The sequence below is a fragment of the Staurois parvus genome, unplaced genomic scaffold, assembly GCF_062004578.1.
Source record: "Staurois parvus isolate SC_StPar_1 unplaced genomic scaffold, SC_StPar_1.0 ptg000792l, whole genome shotgun sequence".
Lineage (NCBI taxonomy): Eukaryota > Metazoa > Chordata > Amphibia > Anura > Ranidae > Staurois > Staurois parvus.
The window spans coordinates 196,459-216,740 of record NW_028318588.1 but is presented as its reverse complement, the minus strand read 5'-3'; the positions used below and the strand labels follow the sequence as shown (position 1 = coordinate 216,740).

Here is a 20,282-nt window from a genome sequence, read left to right as displayed (position 1 = left end):
TGGGAGAGGGTGGCAGGGGATGCAGAGGTGAGCAGTGTTGGGAGAGGGTGGCAGGGGATGCAGAGGTGGGCAGTGTTGGGAGAGGGTGGCAGGGGATGCAGAGGTTTGCAGTGTTGGGAGAGGGTGGCAGGGGATGCAGAGGTGAGCAGTGTTGGGAGAGGGTGGCAAGGGATGCAGAGGTGGGCAGTGTTGCTTACTTCACAGCATTCCGGTGTTTAGGAGGAGATAACGGACATGGAGTTGGGTGTTATCACAACGACTTCCCAAGGTTCTTCCTCCTCTTCTAGTCCTTCCTCCGATGCGCATTCTTCGTCTGTGTCTGCGAGGCCTTCTTCCATCTCCCTGAGCTTCGCCATCACTTTTGGTCTGTCCTTGCAGTATTGAATTCTGTAGAGATAAACAAAGATATGTGATAAGAATGTGTCCATAAACAATCAGAAATTCTCAGAATTAATAGCCGACTCCACCTAAATCGTTACACCCCATCACCCGTCTGTTACTGTCACCAGCGGCCTCAGTTCATTCACCTCTTCCATAGAACAAATGTTAGGGGTGCGATATCCTCATTGTGACCAGTGAGGGGCTTGTGCTGCTACACCCCGGGCAATGAGCACAGAAAACACCCCACCCCCATCTGATCATCTACCTACCTATAAGGAAAGGGTAACTATCGGGAGGGGGGCTCAGATACAGTGGGTGATAGCATGAAGATGTGTAATGTAGAAAATGGAGAAAACCTAGGAAGAACATGTGATAACTTACCCAAAGTAGCATGCTGCTGCGCTGGTGATGGTCAGTGCTAGAACAACGAGTCCAACGATTACAGCCACTAATGGAAGGACGCCATTTTTCTTCAATTGATAGAGCGTATCGGCGATATATTTCACAGAAGGATCGATGACTGGTATTCCTGAATTAGAGGTCCTGGTCTCAGTTGTTGTTGGTGGAGACATCCTGGAGACCTTGTCGGTGACCAGAGAGGGTCCAATAGGAACATCTATGCTTCCCGAATCATGGTCACTGGTCTCAGGCATTGGTGGAAGCATCCTGGAGCCCTCGGTGTCAGTGACTGAAGGGAGCTCACCATTTATATCTAGACTTCCTGAATCATAGTAAGCATAGTCACTGGTCTCGGTCATTGTTGGAGACATCCTGGAACCCTCAGTGTCAGTGACTGAAGGGGTTGTGCTATATAAATCCAGGTTTCTCGAATCATAGTCACTGGTTTCAGTTATTGGTGGAGACATCTTGGAGCCTTCAGTGTCCGTGACTGAAGGGGGCTCGCTCTCTATATCTAGGCTTCCTGAATTTTGGTAAGCATAGTCACTGGTCTCAGTTGTTGATGGAGACATTCCGGAGCCCTCGGTGTCAGTGACTGAAGGGGGCTCGCTGTCTGTATACAGGATTCCTGCACCATAGTCATTGATGTCAGGCATTGGTGGAGACATTCCGGAGCCCTCGATGTCCGTGACTGAAGGGGGCTCGCTGTCTGTATATAGGATTCCTGCACCATAGTCACTGGTCTCAGTTGTTGGTGGAGACATTCCGGAGCCCTCGGTGTCAGTGACTGAAGGGGGCTCGCTGTCTGTATATAGGATTCCTGCACCATAGTCACTGGTCTCAGTTGTTGATGGAGACATTCCGGAGCCCTCGGTGTCAGTGACTGAACGGGGCTCGCTGTCTGTATATAGGATTCTTGCACCATAGTCATTGGTGTCAGGCATTGGTGGAGACATTCTGGAGCCCTCGGTGTCAGTGACTGAAGGGGGCTCGCTGTCTGTATATAGGATTCCTGCACCATAGTCACTGGTCTCAGTTGTTGGTGGAGACATTCCGGAGCCCTCGGTGTCAGTGACTGAAGGGGGCTCGCTGTCTGTATATTGGATTCCTGCACCATAGTCACTGGTCTCAGTTGTTGATGGAGACATTCTGGAGCCCTCGGTGTCAGTGACTGAAGGGGGCTCGCTGTCTGTATATAGGATTCTTGCACCATAGTCACTGGTCTCAGTTGTTGATGGAGACATCCCGGAGCCCTCGGTGTCAGTGACTGAAGGGGGCTCGCTGTCTGTATATAGGATTCCTGCACCATAGTCATTGGTGTCAGGCATTGGTGGAGACATTCCGGAGCCCTCGGTGTCAGTGACTGAAGGGGGCTCGCTGTCTGTATATAGGATTCTTGCACCATAGTCACTGGTCTCAGTTGTTGATGGAGACATTCCGGAGCCCTCGGTGTCAGTGACGGAAGACGTTGCATTCTGTATTTGTACGTCTCCGTGGTGCTCCTTGACTGTCTCGGTATCAGCGGTCTCATAAGTAGGATCTGTTAAAAGAAAAACAAAGGAAATGAGCTTACAATTACCAAGAATGTGATATATTGCAGCTGAGCAATTATTAGGTGTGGTGGCCATAGACGGTTGGAGGCCGAGATTCCATCTGTGTATGGACAAGCTGAATGTGCCGTGTTAATCCATCAACTTGGGTACAACCAGCCGGCCGGATTTACTTGCAGTTATCGCTAGAGGCTGCTGTAGCTGCTAGCGATAATCCCTGTCTTCTCCCGGTCGGGGCGGGTGGGGGAAGAAGACAATAGCTCGGCAGAAGGGATTCCCCTGTCAGCACTGTCTGTGTTGGTGGGGGAATCATGTGAATTTCTTTCCTGTAACCCGTGGAAATGTTCACTGTCCGTGGCCTGCCTAAGGCAGGACATAGATGGAGTAAATCTCTTTCCTGCACCCTGTGTTCATTCAGTTCCCCCCATCTATACAGGGGAATCCCTGCCACTGTGCCCTTGTGTTCCCCCAGCGGGGCGGGGGTGGGGGGCGGAAGCAGTCCCTGCAGGGAGAACACAATGGTGATTGCTAGCAGCAATAATCGCACGTAATATCTGCCAGGCGGGTTGTACTCGGGTGGATCAATTGATCAGCTTGGGTACATTCAGCCTGCCCATACACCGGTCGGATTTCGGTACCTGCTGAACCGGCCGACATTCCAACTGTCTATTTCCGGCCTTAGACAGGTGTGGTGACAGCATTGCTAATTAGTGGGGGCGGGGCTTTTCCATGGACCAGATCTAATGGAATTAATTTAACATTCATTTAATTAGTGGATAAGAATGTAAATCCCAACTCCAGCAAACATGTATTATAGCAGTTACAGATCACAGGTTGTACACAAGGGAATAATGACTATTGAAAGCACCCCTGTCAAGGGGTAAATGGTTTGTCCCAACCCAACAGACTTTCTGGCAGGCAATCCATTATGTTATGGGGGATGGGGGACTCAGAAACAAAGACTGCTGCATTACTGACAGTGACAGGCTGGACCATAGATGTCATTTGTGGCCAGAGTGCCACTTGAATTGTCCCTATAGGTGTATAGTGTGAGCCGTGATGGTGAGATCTACAATACATCACATTGCAATGACCAGCCATCTCCTGTGTTGATGACTTTTAGGTATAATATGTGCCTATAAACCTTGTGTGGGGGAGGAAACTGGCAGGGAAAGGGTTAAAAATTACCCAGCAGCCCTCACCCCCACATAGCTGGAGAAGACCCCCATATAATGAACAAAAATCCAAAGCAACACTTACCATTTACTTGAACAATGACCTTCCTGAATGGATGATGGTGGACGTTGTCCACGGTGAGGCGGACCTCGTAGGTTCCGCTGTCTCTGTGCAGGACCGGGCTGATCACCAAGGAGCAGTCCTCTTCAATTGAGCGGGTCAGATGCAGATGGAACCTTTTCCCTTGGAACTTCTGCAGGTTGATGTCAGTTTGGCGCAGGATGGGTCTGTAGGGACCGCCTCCTTCCGGAGTCATTCCCCACTCCATCCCAACATTGCTGGCTCCAGAGAGATCCTCTGTGGTGAACACACATGGGATCACCAGTTTAGATCCGGCTGTAGCCTCCAGGCGGTTGTCCAATTGCCGGGCATGAGCAAATTCCACACCAAATGCCAGCTGCAGAAAGCAGAAAGCAATGAAGACTCTTAGAAGGGTCATTGTGGAGATTTTTGTCAACAAAAATGGAAAAATGTGACAAAAAAGGAAAATACGAGTATTTTCCTTATAAATCAGGACGAAATCTGAGTATTCGCTGAGCAGATCACAAATTCAGACGAGAGAATTCACCGAGCAAATCAGACACGTGTGTTCTCTGTGTGAGTCAGGCTCAAATGACACCCAGGAAATTCAAATCTCTGCCACTGTGATGTCACGGTGATGCTGCTCGACCGCACTGCTGCGAGTTGTTTTGTCAAATTCCTGCATGCTGCTCGACCGCACTGCTGCGAGTTGTTTTGTCAAATTCCTGCATGCTGCTCGACCGCACTGCTGCGAGTTGTTTTGTCAAATTTCTGCATGCTGCTTGACCGCACTGCTGCGATTTGTTTTGTCATTTGAATTCTTCCCTGCAGCACTGCATTGCAAATGACATGTCAACAAAGGGTTGACCCCCCCCCCCCCCCCCCATGTTGTTTCTCTCAATGTATGACTGCTGGGGAACGATTTCCTCCATTTCAGTACATAGAGGTGTGTGGGGGGGGACTGGAGATGGGGGGCAGGACTGGGTTTTAGCTGCATTTCTTCAATTTTCTCATCTCCCTGACCTCTGCTAAAAATAGATCCAGTGATTTGTCAGTTGGCCAAATGTAACCGACACTTTGCTGGGAATAAAAAGGCATCTTATCTCTGTGTGTCAGGTTTGTGAATTAACCCTTTCGCTGCCAGAGCTGTTTTTGCATTTTGTTTTGCGCACATTGTTTAAAAAAATCATTCCAGGTCTGAAGATTACACAAAACCCCCCAAACATGATATATTTTCTGAAAGCAGACACCCTGGAGAATAAAATGGTGGCAGTTGCAATTTTTTATGTCACACGATATTATCGCAAAGGTCTAAGATTTTCAGTAAAAAAATACTAATATGGCTTTTAGGGAAGCAAACGCAATATATTACCCACATTTTTGGTAAAATATAACAGACGAGGTTGCACCGAGTAAATAGATACCCAACATGTCAAACCCTAAATTTGTGTGTTCCCGTGAAATGACAACAATCTTCAGTAGCCGATATTTTCTATAGGCGATGGTTTACAAGCCCGCTACAGATTATCAGTTCTGGTGATAGAATTATCACTCTCACTCCGCGCGGCGATATGTAACCTGTATATTTCAATCAACATTTTCACACTTAGATGCCCCCCGACACCTGGGTTTACATTCGTACCTGCATATATGTTGGGGGAGGGTTCAAAACTTTTTTTGCTATAAAATTTTTTTTTTTTTTTTTTTATTTGAAATCTTTTTTTCATTACATAGGGACGCAAGGTGATGATTTTTAGGTGACAGGTCTCCTCTGGGCTCCACTGATTGTATTCCAAGGCAGAATCACAGGATGACCCGTAAGTGATGTCATACACATCGCTTTTCAGGTCACAGCAGAACACACATCCAACCTCCTCCCTCTCCTCCACCTGCCAGCACCTGCCATGTTGGTCCCAGGCCTGCAGATGGGCAAGCAGAGCCCGGAATACATTGTGGGGGTCTGTAGGTGTACTCTGATGGGGGTACCTGATCTATAAGTGTACTCTGATGGGGGCAGCTGATCTATAAGTATACTCTGATGGGGGCAGCTGATCTATAAGTGTACTCTGATGGGGGTTACTGATCTATAAGTGTACTCTGATGGGGGCAGCTGATCTATAAGTGTACTCTGATGGGGGCAGCTGATCTATAAGTGTACTCTGATGGGGGCAGCTGATCTATAAGTGTACTCTGATGGGGGTACCTGATCTATAAGTATACTCTGATGGGGGCAGCTGATCTATAAGTGTACTCTGATGGGGGTTACTGATCTATAAGTGTACTCTGATGGGGGCAGCTGATCTATAAGTGTACTCTGATGGGGGTTACTGATCTATAAGTGTACTCTGATGGGGGCAGCTGATCTATAAGTGTACTCTGATGGGGGCTACTGATCTATAAGTATACTCTGATGGGGGCAGCTGATCTATAAGTATACTCTGATGGGGGTACCTGATTTATAAGTATACTCCGTTGGGGGTTACTGATCTATAAGTATACTCTGATGGGGGCAGCTGATCTATAAGTATACTCTCATGGGGGTACCTGATCTATAAGTATACTCTGATGGGGGTACCTGATCTATAAGTATGCTCTGATGGGGGTACCTGATCTATAACTGTACTCTGATGGGGGTACCTGATCTATAAGTATACTCTGATGGGGGTTCCTGATCTATAAGTATACTCTGATGGGGGTTACTGATCTATAAATATACTCTGATGGGGGTTACTGATCTATAAGTATACTCTGATGGGGGCACCTGATCTATAAGTATACTCTGATGGGGGCACCTGATCTATAAGTATACTCTGATGGGGGTACCTGATCTATAAGTATACTCTGTTGGGGGTTACTGATCTATAAGTGTACTCTGATGGGGGCAGCTGATCTATAAGTATACTCTGATGGGGGCAGCTGATCTATAAGTGTACTCTGATGGGGGTACCTGATCTATAAGTATACTCTGATGGGGGTACCTGATCTATAAGTATACTCTGATGGGGGTACCTGATCTATAAGTATACTCTGATGGGGGTTACTGATCTATAAGTATACTCTGATGGGGGTACCTGATCTATAAGTATACTCTGATGGGGGCAGCTGATCTATAAGTGTACTCTGATGGGGGCACCTGATCTATAAGTATACTCTGATGGGGGCAGCTGATCTATAAGTGTACTCTGATGGGGGTACCTGATCTATAAGTGTACTCTGATGGGGGTACCTGATCTATAAGTATACTCTGATGGGGGTACCTGATCTATAAGTATACTCTGATGGGGGCAGCTGATCTATAAGTATACTCTGATGGGGGCAGCTGATCTATAAGTATACTCTGATGGGGGCAGCTGATCTATAAGTGTACTCTGATGGGGGCAGCTGATCTATAAGTGTACTCTGATGGGGGCAGCTGATCTATAAGTATACTCTGATTGGGGTTACTGATCTATAAGTATACTCTGATGGGCGCAGCTGATCTATAAGTATACTCTGATGGGGGTACCTGATCTATAAGTATACTCTGATGGGGGTTACTGATCTATAAGTGTACTCTGATGGGGGTAGCTGATCTATAAGTATACTCTCATGGGGGTACCTGATCTATAAGTATACTCTGATGGGGGTACCTGATCTATAAGTATGCTCTGATGGGGGTACCTGATCTATAAGTGTACTCTGATGGGGGTTACTGATCTATAACTGTACTCTGATGGGGGCAGCTGATCTATAAGTATACTCTGATGGGGGTACCTGATCTATAAGTGTACTCTGATGGGGGTACCTGATCTATAAGTATACTCTGATGGGGGCACCTGATCTATAAGTACACTCTGATGGGGGCACCTAATCTATAAGTATACTCTGTTGGGGGCAGCTGATCTATAAGTATACTCTGATGGGGGCACCTGATCTATAAGTATCCTCTGATGGGGGCAGCTGATCTATAAGTATACTCTGATGGGGGCAGCTGCTCTCTAGGCTTACACTGATGAAGACAACTGATCTATGGGGGTACTCTGATAGAAGCAATTGATCCAAAAGTTTATTCTCATGGGGACAATAGAATGATAGGGGTACTCCGATGGTGGCAACTGATCTATGGGAATACTCCGATGGTGGCAACTGATCTATGGGATTACTCCGATGGTGGCAACTGATCTATGGGATTACTCCGATGGTGACAACTGATCTATGGGAATACTCCGATGGTGACAACTGATCTATGGGAATACTCCGATGGTGACAACTGATCTATGGGAATACTCCGATGGTGGCAACTGATCTATGGGGGTACTCTGATAGAAGCAATCGGTCTATAACTTTACTCTCATCGGGGCAGCAGAACGATAGGGGTACCACGTAAATAATTGTCAAAAAGCTTTGCAGGGACACTTTTCTTTCCATCTAGCAAACCAATGTTGGCAAAGAATGTTGTTTGTTTATGGGCGGGGCATTCATTTGAAATGGGCGTCGTTCTACAGCATGGAAGTCATGAACCCAATGCCATACTTTCATTTGACATATAGAAGAGAGATATAGTTATCTTGGGAAATTAAAAACAAAAACACTGCTAGTGGCAAAAACCGTGGACACTGATCCCGGGTCCTGAAAGGTGCAGACATGGAAGTCGGTGTAAAGGCTGAAGATTGTTTCCTATATTCATTCTATGCATGAAGGTGAGAACCGTCTGTGTGCAGCAGCCCCCATAGTACTTACCTGAGCCCCATCACAATCCAGTGATGTGCACGAGAGCCTCGGCTCCCTGGGGATTGTCCCTCTTCATTGGCTGAGACAGCAATGGGAGCCATTGGCAGCTGTGTCCCCTTTTGAACATGGACAGCACCAGAACCACACCCACCCAACATTTTCTATAGGCAGCACTTTTAAAGCCCATACAGGTCATTAAAGTGGAACTTCACCCTCTCAGTCAACATCGACTATTTTCATCCTCATGCTGCCAACATTAGTAAATAGATAGGAAAGTTGTCATATTTACTTGTTTACACCTTTTTTACATTTCCTCAGTTACTTCCCGGTTTCCATGCCTAGGCAAATGATGTCACATATCCCAGGAGTCTTCAGGAGGGGAGGAGGGGTTTTCTTAGCTAAGCACACCCTCATTTCTACATGCTTGAGCTTAGGGTAGATGGATTCCAGGATGTCAATGCTACATGAATCACCTGCCCTTACTCAAGATCGCCACGACTAGAAATGCTAGGGGGAGGGGGGGTTCAACATGACTTCTCAGCAAAACGAAGCATGGAGACATGGATGGATGGATGAGGGAGTTTTCTTTGAAAATTACAAATGAATTAAACAGCGTTTTTGGTTTGTGTTCTCAGAGGCAGTGAAGTTCCGCTTTAATTTAGAGAGAACCGTGAATAATGGGCCTGGAATGACTGTGATCTCTCCGATATGAGTGACGATATGTATCACGTGTAGTGCAATTTACATGTTTATGTTCATATATGTGCGTGGACATGGAGGCAATGAAATTTAAACTCCCACCACTTCATTGATAGTCAGTGGCAGTGAAATGTACCCCCCAAATTCCCCACATTGTTGATCATGGCAATGAAAATGACCTCCCCCATAATTCCCCCCATTGCTGGTCATCTCTCCGATCTCTACTTTGCGGTTCCGGGTCTCAATGGATCACACCCTTTAAAAGGGATTCCTCTGGCTCAGAGCGGGACCTCCGATCCTTGCACCGTGTAGATCAGTTGTCCTAAACTCTCAGCTTTAGTCAGGACTGTCTTACTGAATGGGCACATCTGGGCACTGCCCAGGGGGGAGGGTCAGGAAAAGGTGGGGGGTGGAACACCTGATGTATGGGGACACTGAAATGAGGGAACTTGATGGAGGGGGATCCTGATGTATGGGGGCACTGTGATAGGGAGTCTGATGTATTGGGACACCTGATGTACAGTATATGGGTGCTGTGATGGGGACACCATGCTAGGGAACCTGATGTATGGGGACACTGATACGGTGGAACCTGATGTATGGGGACACTGTGATAGTTAGTCTGATGTACAGTATATGGGCTCTGTGATGGGGACACCATGATCGGGATCCTGATGTATGGGGACAATGTGATAGGAGTCTGATGTATGGGGACCCCTGATGTACAGTATTTGGGCTCTGTGATGGGGACACCTGATGCATGCTGGGAAGGGCTTCTGTGCATTGGTTTGCCTAGGGGATAAGATGGCGCTGGCTTTAGGTATTATGGTCTCTCACATGGCAACAATGGAGCTCTATGGCTGTGTTGGAACTTTAAAGGTTTGTTCAATCAATGTTTTATTTGCTTACTTTATACCGGAAGACTTCTCTTTGGTCATGCAAGAGCTAACAAGGGACCATTCAGTTTCTTGGGCTTGGAGATGCCGGGAATTGAACCCGGTGCCTCACACATACAATGCGTGTGCTCTTCCACTGAGCTACATCCCCCTTACCCATTGGTCATGGACTGACCACAGGAAGCTACAACCTCCTGATTGATGGTCTGGGCACACTCCTAACTATAGAAGATCTCATGATGAAGCAGCAAAATCTCGTCTTCACCCAGCACAGCTGTAACCTCTTGTAGAGGATCTAGATCTGTCTCCCATGCAAAGCATCGTTCACGTAGCCACAGGGCTTTTTTTTTTAAATGGGAACGCAGTTCCGGCACCTCCAGCTGTGAATGTATATAATGGCAAGAGGTACTGGGGTGTTCTGGAGGGCCTATCAATGCTGCCTGCTGGAGGGCCTATCAATGCTGGCTGCTGGAGGGCCTATCAATGCTGGCTGCTGGAGGGTCTATCAATGCTGCCTGCTGGAGGGCCTATCAATGCTGGCTGCTGGAGGGCCTATCAATGCTGGCTGCTGGAGGGACTATCAATGCTTGCTGCTGTGGGATGTGTTGTCACTGGTTGGAATCTATTTTTGCATGGGGGGGTCTATTGTTGCTGGGGGGGTCAGTTATTGGTGAGAGAGATCTCCTGTTGAGGGAGGAGTCTATTGTTGCTTGCTGCTGGAGGGCCTATCAATGCTGGCTGCTGGAGGGCCTATCAATGCTGGCTGCTGGGGGCTCTGTTGTTGTTGCTGGGGTCTATTGTTGCTGGAGTGGTATTTTGTTGTGGGTTGTCAGTTGTTGCTGGGGGTTCTATTGTTGTGTTGTCATTAACACATTACATACAAATGACTTAGCAGCATAAAATGATACTTGGTTCTGTATTTTCTAAAAGGGGGGGTATTGGGAGGTGGGTAGGGGGTGGAACCAAGGTACCGTGCTTGGGAGGGGGGGTAGGGGGAGGAGACAAGGGGCAATTTAAAAGGAGGGGAGTTCCTGCACCTATCCTATGAGAAATAAAAGCCCTGCGTAGCCATAAACCTTCTTTTTATAGGGATATTACGCCCTCAGTTTTTATGTGGGGGGTGGCAAGAGGTTAAAAAATATTAAACGCACATTTCACCTGCAAAATATGTGCATTTGTTATATTCTAATTAAAGATGAACTTAGCCTTTAAAGCGGAACTTCCCTTAAAAGCGGGCTGTCTGTGTCCATAGAAACACATAGCGTGGCTTGACCCCGCCCCCCGCGCTGGATTGATACACGACTCAGGTAAGTGTAAAAATATCTTTTACCTTAATTCAGGGAACGCATTAAGGTAAAAAAACTCTTTAGAACCACTTTAAGGGCCGGTATCTGTGGAGGCCACCCATTCCTCCTTATAGAGGAACGGAAAAGTGAAAGCTCTGCCCATCCTCCCTCCCCCCGCACCCCCCAACCCCCCCTGTAACAACATTCTTTGTTTGTTTGTTGTAGGGGGTACCTTTTTCTGACAGGTATCCACTCCCACTCCCACAATTCTCACTCTCACCTACCTAAGAATTACGGAAGCTTGGCCCACCACCCGCCCGCCCTCAGCCTCCTGGGACACGTCACATGATCCAGGAGGCTGCGGGACCCGTGTGAAAGTGCAGCGAACTTTGCCTTTACAGCAGAACTTCACTTAAACGTTATGGTGGTTCTAAAGGCTCCAGGTTGTTTACCTTCATTCATTCTATGCATCCCATCCTGTGTGCAGCATCAGCCCCTCCCCCCTAATTGTCACCTAGACCCCCCTCTAGATCCAGCGATGTGCACTGAGGGAGAGGACAGGAGAGTGTTCGGGGGCCCCGAGAAGAGGAGGATCCGGGCTGCTCTGTGCAAACCCATCACACAGCATGTAAGTATAGACATGTTTGTTATTTTTTTCTTAAAAAGCCTTTAGAATCACTTTAAAGTTCCTCTTATCTCCCCCACACTGTAACAATATTTGTTTTCTGGGGGCGGGTTCCTTTTTCAGACAGGTACCTGCCCCCACTTCCGCAATTCTAACCTAGATGGGAGTTATAGAAGCAACCTTCTTCCACCTCTCACCCCTGCACCCCCTGCCACCTCTCTTCCAGCATTACATCTCCTGTAATCTACCTACAACACTGCTTTCCATGACATCCCCTGCCACCCTCTTCTAGCACTGCTCACCCCTGCATCCCCTGCCACCCTCTTCTAGCACTGCTCATCCCTGCATCCCCTGCCACCCTCTTCTAGCACTGCTCACCCCTGCATCCCCTGCCACCCTCATCTAATGCTGCTCACCCCTGCATCCTTTGCAACCCTCATCTAATGCTGCTCACCCCTGCATCCCCTGCCACCCTCTTTTAGCACTGCTCACCCCTGCATCCTTTTCAACCCTCATCTAATGCTGCTCACCCCTGCATCCTCTGCCACCCTCTTCTAGCACTGCTCACCCCTGCATCCCCTGCCACCCTCATCTAATGCTGCTCACCCCTGCATCCCCTGCCACCCTCTTCTAGCACTGCTCACCCCTGCATCCCCTGCCACCCTCTTCTAGCACTGCTCATCCCTGCATCCCCTGCCACCCTCTTCTAGCACTGCTCATCCCTGCATCCCCTGCCACCCTCATCTAATGCTGCTCACCCCTGCATCCCCTGCCACCCTCTTCTAGCACTGCTCACCCCTGCATCCCCTGCCACCGTCTTCTAGCACTGCTCATCCCTGCATCCTTTGCAACCCTCTTCCAATGCTGCTGAACTCTGCATCCCCTACAACCCTTTTCCAGCATTGCTTACGTCTGCACTCTGCTAACACTGCTCACCTCTACACCCCCCTAATGTAATGCTGCTCACTTGGGCCCCATTCACACCTGAGCATTTTGTAGCGTGAAGCTCCAAAATGCTGAAGGATAAAACAAAAATCAGTTCTCTATGGAGACGGTTCACATCTCCACTCCAAGTCTCCTGAAGATCAAAAGCGTTTTGCAGTTACTTTTGTAGCTTGATTCGGGCAGATTTGTGCGTTTTTTCAAGCGTTTTTTTCTTCATAGAAATGCATTGTAAATTGTGATTTGCGCATTCTTGAGCGTTTTTATTCTCAAATGAAATTTTTTTTTTAATGATAATAATAACTATAAATGAATACATAATTGTTAAATAAAATAAATATATAAATAAAGATAATTATAAATAAATAATTTGTAATTATTAACCCTTAACTGCCAACCCTAAAAATAAATTAATAGAAATATATATAAAAACACTCTAACCCTAATATATAAAGAGGGGGGAACCCCTAACCCCAACATCTAACTCCTAACTTTAACCCTGACACCAAACCCTAAACTTAACACCAAACTCTAATCCTAACACCTAACCCTTAACCTCAACTACTAATCCTAACACCTAACCCTTAACCTCAACTACTAATCCTAACACTTAACTCTTAACCTCAACTACTAATCCTAACACCTAACCCTTAACCTCAACTACTAATCCTAACACTTAACTCTTAACCTTAACTACTAATCCTAACACCTAACCCTTAACCTCAACTACTAATCCTAACACCTAACCCTTAACCTCAACTACTAATCCTAACACCTAACCCTTAACCTCAACTACTAATCCTAACACTTAACCCTTAACCTCAACTACTAATCCTAACACCTAATCCTTAACCTCAACTACTAATCCTAACACCTAACCTCACCCTAGCAAAAAACTGATTCAATAAAAGTTGATGATAAAGCTAAAAAAAGCTCTAAAGCTTTTCAATTTAGGATGAAACAAATGATATTTTTCTCTATTAGCTATTTTAAAAACATCAAAGCTCAAAAACGCTGTACAAAAAACGCACATAAAAATGCCTGAAAAAACACTCCAAAATGAGACACTCAGGTGTGAATGTAGTCTTATACATCCCTTGCACCCTTCTTCCAACACAGCTCACCTCCATCTCCTGCCAACCTCTCATTGGAAAGGGTGGCAGGGGATGCAGAGGTGGGCAGTGTTGGGAGAGGGTGGCAGGGGATGCAGAGGTGAGCAGTGTTGGGAGAGGGTGGCAGGGGATGTAGAGGTGGGCAATGTTGGGAGAGGGTGGCAGGGGATGTAGAGGTGGGCAGTGTTGGGAGAGGGTGGCAGGGGATGCAGTGTTGGGAGAGGGTGGCCAGGGATGCAGAGGTGGGCAGTGTTGGGAGAGGGTGGCAAGGGATGCAGAGGTGGGCAGTGTTGGGAGAGGGTGGGAAGGGATGCAGAGGTGGGCAGTGTTGGGGGAGGGTGGCAGGGGATGCAGAGGTGGGCAGTGTTGGGAGAGGGTGGCAAGGGATGCAGAGGTGGGCAGTGTTGGGAGAGGGTGGGGGGGGATGCAGAGGTGGGCAGTGTTGGGAGAGGGTGACAAGGGATGCAGAGGTGGGCAGTGCTGGGAGAGGGTGGGGGGGATGCAGAGGTGGGCAGTGTTGGGAGAGGGTGGGGGGGATGCAGAGGTGGGCAGTGTTGGGAGAGGGTGGGGGTGGATGCAGAGGTGGGCAGTGTTGGGAGAGGGTGGCAAGGGATGCAGAGGTGGGCAGTGTTGGGAGAGGGTGGCAGGGGATGCAGAGGTGAACAGTGTTGGGAGAGGGTGGCAGGGGATGCAGAGGTGGGCAGTGTTGGGAGGGGGTAGCAGGGAATGTAGAGGTGAGCAGTGTTGGGAGAGGGTGGCAGGGGATGCACAGGTGGGCAGTGTTGGGAGAGGGTGGGAAGGGATGCAGAGGTGGGCAGTGTTTGGAGAGGGTGGTTATACCGAGACCATTGCTGCAGCTGCAGTCACAACCATGGTATCTTTTTGCTGTAGCAGCGATCTGAGCAGCTGAAAATCCGGGGCGATAAAACTGCGGTCACCGCACATAGTGTGAATTGGCCCTTCTTGTGTTTGGACTGGAGCGGGATCTAGGCTGTCTTTCTTCCTTTTCTTCCCAAGCCAGCCATACATGGATGAAATTTTGATCTGTCGATGGGCAGGCTGGTGATACTAAAGTTGATCGGTACCACCAACCTGTCGGGTTTTTTCGCCCAATCACTGTTGGTGGTTATAGATGCCAGCAGTGATCATTGTATTCTGTCGGTGGAGAAGGCTCCACGCCGGATGAACACAGTAGCGCTGTGGGAGGGATTCCCCCACCAACACGGACTGTGCTGATAGGAGAATCAAGCAATTGTCTTTCCTAGGTTGAAGGAAAGAAAATTGCATAATGTGTGGCCTGGCCTGCCTGTAAGCCGGCCATAGACAGATGAACATTTTGCTGGTTCATCCATGGGCCGGCCGATTGTTCTGAAGTCGTTCCATCGATCATCTTTAGTTCCTCCAGCGTCTTGTTGGGTCTTTATTTGTTTGAGTGCGATTCCTCCCCCCATCGTTGTCTGTCTTTCTTCCATTGCTGACTTTGTTGACGGGGAAATTGAGCAATTTTCTGTCCTTCCCCCCGTTTGGGTTTCCTTCTTCCTTCACTGCAGATCCCCTTTCTATCGCTGCACATCTTGCTTCCATAGCTGTGAGTGCGGTTTCCGTCACGGTGCGTCTTTTTTCCATCACTGCAAGTAAATCTTCCATCGCTGAAAGTTCTTTTTTCTTCGCTTTGCGATTTTTTTCCATCGCTGCGAGTTCTTCTTTCTTCGCTGTGTATTTTACATTCATGGCTGCGAGTTCTTCTTCTAGCGCTGTGTGTTTTACTTCCATCATTGCGAGTTCTTCTTCCTTCATTGTGCATTTCACTCCAGTCGCTACAAGTTCTTCTTCCGTCGCGGTGCGTCTGTTTTCCATCGCAGCGAGTCCTTCCGCCATTATGTGTACATCATCCATGGCTGCTTGTCTTTCTTCTATCACAGCAAGTCCTTCTTTCATATCTCTGCTTCCTTCTTCCATCATCATGTGTTCTTCATCCATTGCTGTGCGTCTTTCTTCAATTGCTGCTGCTTCTTTCATGTCTGGTTCTTCCATCATTATGTGCACTTCATCCATCTCTGTGCGTCTTTCTTTCATGGTTGGGAGTCTTTCTGTTATGTCTGGGAGTCCTTCTTCCATCGCCTTTAGTTTCTCCATCACTTTTGGTCTGTCCTTGCAGTATTGAATTCTGTAGAGATAAACAAAGATATGTGATAAGAATGTGTCCATAAACAATCAGAAATTCTCAGAATTAATAGCCGACTCCACCTAAATCGTTACACCCCATCACCCATCTGTTACTGTCACCAGCGGCCTCAGTTCATTCACCTCTCCCATAGAACAAATGTTAGGGGTGCGATATCCTCATTGTGACCAGTGAGGGGCTTGTGCTGCTACACCCCGGGCAATGAGCACAGAAAACACCCCACCCCCATCTGATCAACTACCTACCTATAAGGAAAGGGTAACTATCGGGAGGGGGGCTCAGATACAGTGGGTGATAGCATGAAGATGTGTAATGTAGAAAATGGAGAAAACCTAGGAAGAACATGTGATAACTTACCCAAAGTAGCATGCTGCTGCGCTGGTGATGGTCAGTGCTAGAACAACGAGTCCAACGATTACAGCCACTAATGGAAGGACGCCATTTTTCTTCAATTGATAGAGCGTATCGGCGATATATTTCACAGAAGGATCGATGACTGGTATTCCTGAATTAGAGGTCCTGGTCTCAGTTGTTGTTGGTGGAGACATCCTGGAGACCTTGTCGGTGACCAGAGAGGGTCCAATAGGAACATCTATGCTTCCCCAATCATGGTTACTGGTCTCAGGCATTGGTGGAAGCATCCTGGAGCCCTCGGTGTCAGTGACTGAAGGGAGCTCACTATTTATATCTAGGCTTCCCGCATCATAGTCACTGGTCTCAGGCATTGGTGGAGACATCTTGGAGCCTTCAGTGTCCGTGACTGAAGGGAGCTCGCCATTTATATCTAGGCTTCCTGAATCATAGTAAGCATAGTCACTGGTCTCAGGCATTGGTGGAAGCATCCTGGAGCCCTCGGTGTCAGTGACTGAAGGGAGCTCACTATTTATATCTAGGCTTCCTGCATCATAGTCACTGGTCTCAGGCATTGGTGGAGACATTCCGGAGCCCTCGGTGTCAGTGACTGAAGGAGGCTCGCTGTCTGTATATAGGATTCCTGCACCATAGTCACTGGTCTCATTTGTCGATGGAGACATTCCGGAGCCCTCGGTGTCAGTGACTGAAGGGGGCTCGCTATCTGTATATAGGATTCCTGCACCATAGTCACTGGTCTCAGTTGTCGATGGAGACATTCCGGAGCCCTCGGTGTCAGTGACTGAAGGGGGCTCGCTGTCTGTATATAGGATTCCTGCACCAGAGTCACTGGTCTCATTTGTCGATGGAGACATTCCGGAGCCCTCGGTATCAGTGACTGAAGGGGGCTCGCTGTCTGTATATAGGATTCCTGCACCATAGTCATTGGTGTCAGTTGTTGATGGAGACATTCCGGAGCCCTCGGTGTCAGTGACTGAAGGGGGCTCGCTGTCTGTATATAGGATTCCTGCACCATAGTCATTGGTGTCAGGCATTGGTGGAGACATTCCGGAGCCCTCGGTGTCAGTGACTGAAGGGGGCTCGCTGTCTGTATATAGGATTCCTGCACCATAGTCACTGGTCTCATTTGTCGATGGAGACATTCCGGAGCCCTCGGTGTCAGTGACTGAAGGGGGCTCGCTGTCTGTATATAGGATTCCTGCACCATAGTCATTGGTGTCAGGCATTGGTGGAGACATACCGGAGCCCTCGGTGTCAGTGACTGAAGGGGGCTCGCTGTCTGTATATAGGATTCCTGCCCCATAGTCACTGGTCTCATTTGTCGATGGAGACATTCCGGAGCCCTCGGTGTCAGTGACTGAAGGGGGCTCGCTGTCTGTATATAGGATTCCTGCACCATAGTCATTGGTGTCAGTTGTTGATGGAGACATTCTGGAGCCCTCGGTGTCAGTGACTGAAGGGGGCTCGCTGTCTGTATATAGGATTCCTGCACCATAGTCACTGGTGTCAGGCATTGGTGGAGACATTCCGGAGCCCTCGGTGTGAGTGACTGAAGGGGGCTCGCTGTCTGTATATAGGATTCCTGCACCAGAGTCACTGGTGTCATTTGTCGATGTAGACATTCCGGAGCCCTCGGTGTCAGTGACTGAAGGGGGCTCGCTGTCTGTATATAGGATTCCTGCACCATAGTCACTGGTCTCATTTGTCGATGGAGACATTCCGGAGCCCTCGGTATCAGTGACTGAAGGGGGCTCGCTGTCTGTATATAGGATTCCTGCACCATAGTCATTGGTGTCAGTTGTTGATGGAGACATTCCGGAGCCCTCGGTGTCAGTGACTGAAGGGGGCTCGCTGTCTGTATATAGGATTCCTGCACCATAGTCACTGGTCTCATTTGTCGATGGAGACATTCCGGAGCCCTCGGTGTCAGTGACTGAAGGGGGCTCGCTGTCTGTATATAGGATTCCTGCACCATAGTCATTGGTGTCAGGCATTGGTGGAGACATACCGGAGCCCTCGGTGTCAGTGACTGAAGGGGGCTCTCTGTCTGTATATAGGATTCCTGCCCCATAGTCACTGGTCTCATTTGTCGATGGAGACATTCCGGAGCCCTCGGTGTCAGTGACTGAAGGGGGCTCGCTGTCTGTATATAGGATTCCTGCACCATAGTCATTGGTGTCAGTTGTTGATGGAGACATTCTGGAGCCCTCGGTGTCAGTGACTGAAGGGGGCTCGCTGTCTGTATATAGGATTCCTGCACCATAGTCACTGGTGTCAGGCATTGGTGGAGACATTCCGGAGCCCTCGGTGTCAGTGACTGAAGGGGGCTCGCTGTCTGTATATAGGATTCCTGCACCAGAGTCACTGGTGTCATTTGTCGATGTAGACATTCCGGAGCCCTCGGTGTCAGTGACTGAAGGGGGCTCGCTGTCTGTATATAGGATTCCTGCACCATAGTCATTGGTGTCAGTTGTTGATGGAGACATTCCGGAGCCCTCGGTGTCAGTGACTGAAGGGGGCTCGCTGTCTGTATATAGGATTCCTGCACCATAGTCACTGGTGTCAGGCATTGGTGGAGACATTCCGGAGCCCTCGGTGTCAGTGACTGAAGGGGGCTCGCTGTCTGTATATAGGATTCTTGCACCATAGTCACTGGTCTCAGTTGTTGATGGAGACATTCCGGAGCCCTCGGTGTCAGTGACGGAAGACGTTGCATTCTGTATTTGTACGTCTCCGTGGTGCTCCTTGACTGTCTCGGTATCAGCGGTCTCATAAGTAGGATCTGTTAAAAGAAAAACAAAGGAAATGAGCTTCCAATGAACAAGAATGTGATATATTGCAGCTTAGCAATTATTAGGTGTGGTGGCCATAGACGGTTGGAGGCCGAGATTCCATCTGTGTATGGACAAGCTGAATGTGCCGTGTTAATCCATCAACTTGGGTACAACCAGCCGGCCGGATTTACTTGCAGTTATCGCTAGAGGCTGCTGTAGCTGCTAGCGATAATCCCTGTCTTCTCCCGGTCGGGGCGGGTGGGGGAAGAAGACAATAGCTCGGCAGAAGGGATTCCCCTGTCAGCACTGTCTGTGTTGGTGGGGGAATCATGTGAATTTCTTTCCTGTAACCCGTGGAAATGTTCACTGTCCGTGGCCTGCCTAAGGCAGGACATAGATGGAGCAAATCTCTTTCCTGCACCCTGTGTTCATTCAGTTCCCCCCATCTATACAGGGGAATCCCTGCCACTGTGCCCTTGTGTTCTCCCAGCGGGGGTGGGGTGGGGGGCGGAAGCAGTCCCTGCAGGGAGAACACAATGGTGATTGCTAGCAGCAATAATCGCACGTAATATCTGCCAGGCGGGTTGTACTCGGGTGGATCAATTGATCAGCTTGGGTACATTCAGCCTGCCCATACACCGGTCGGATTTCGGTACCTGCTGAACCGGCCGACATTCCAACTGTCTATTTCCGGCCTTAGACAGGTGTGGTGACAGCATTGCTAATTAGTGGGGGCGGGGCTTTTGCATGGACCAGATCTAATGGAATTAATTTAACATTCATTTAATTAGTGGATAAGAATGTAAATCCCAACTCCAGCAAACATGTATTATAGCAGTTACAGATCACAGGTTGTACACAAGGGAATAATGACTATTGAAAGCACCCCTGTCAAGGGGTAAATGGTTTGTCCCAACCCAACAGACTTTCTGGCAGGCAATCCATTATGTTATGGGGGATGGGGGACTCAGAAACAAAGACTGCTGCATTACTGACAGTGACAGGCTGGACCAGAGATGTCATTTGTGGCCAGAGTGCCACTTGAATTGTCCCTATAGGTGTATAGTGTGAGCCGTGATGGTGAGATCTACAAT

General features: G+C 48.4%; 1 protein-coding gene across 1 annotated transcript; it reads right to left on the bottom strand.

Moving 5' to 3' along the window:
- Nucleotides 1–215: 215 nt before the first annotated feature.
- On the bottom strand, nucleotides 216–4,005 carry LOC149444295 (uncharacterized). Its single transcript, XM_089654712.1, has 3 exons — nucleotides 3,591–4,005; nucleotides 763–2,320; nucleotides 216–387 (listed from the first exon to the last, which is right to left on the bottom strand). The coding sequence occupies exons 1-3, from the start codon at nucleotides 4,003–4,005 to the stop codon at nucleotides 216–218; spliced, it is 2,145 nt and encodes a 714-aa protein (XP_089510838.1).
- Between the last annotated feature and the right edge of the window lie 16,277 nt (nucleotides 4,006–20,282).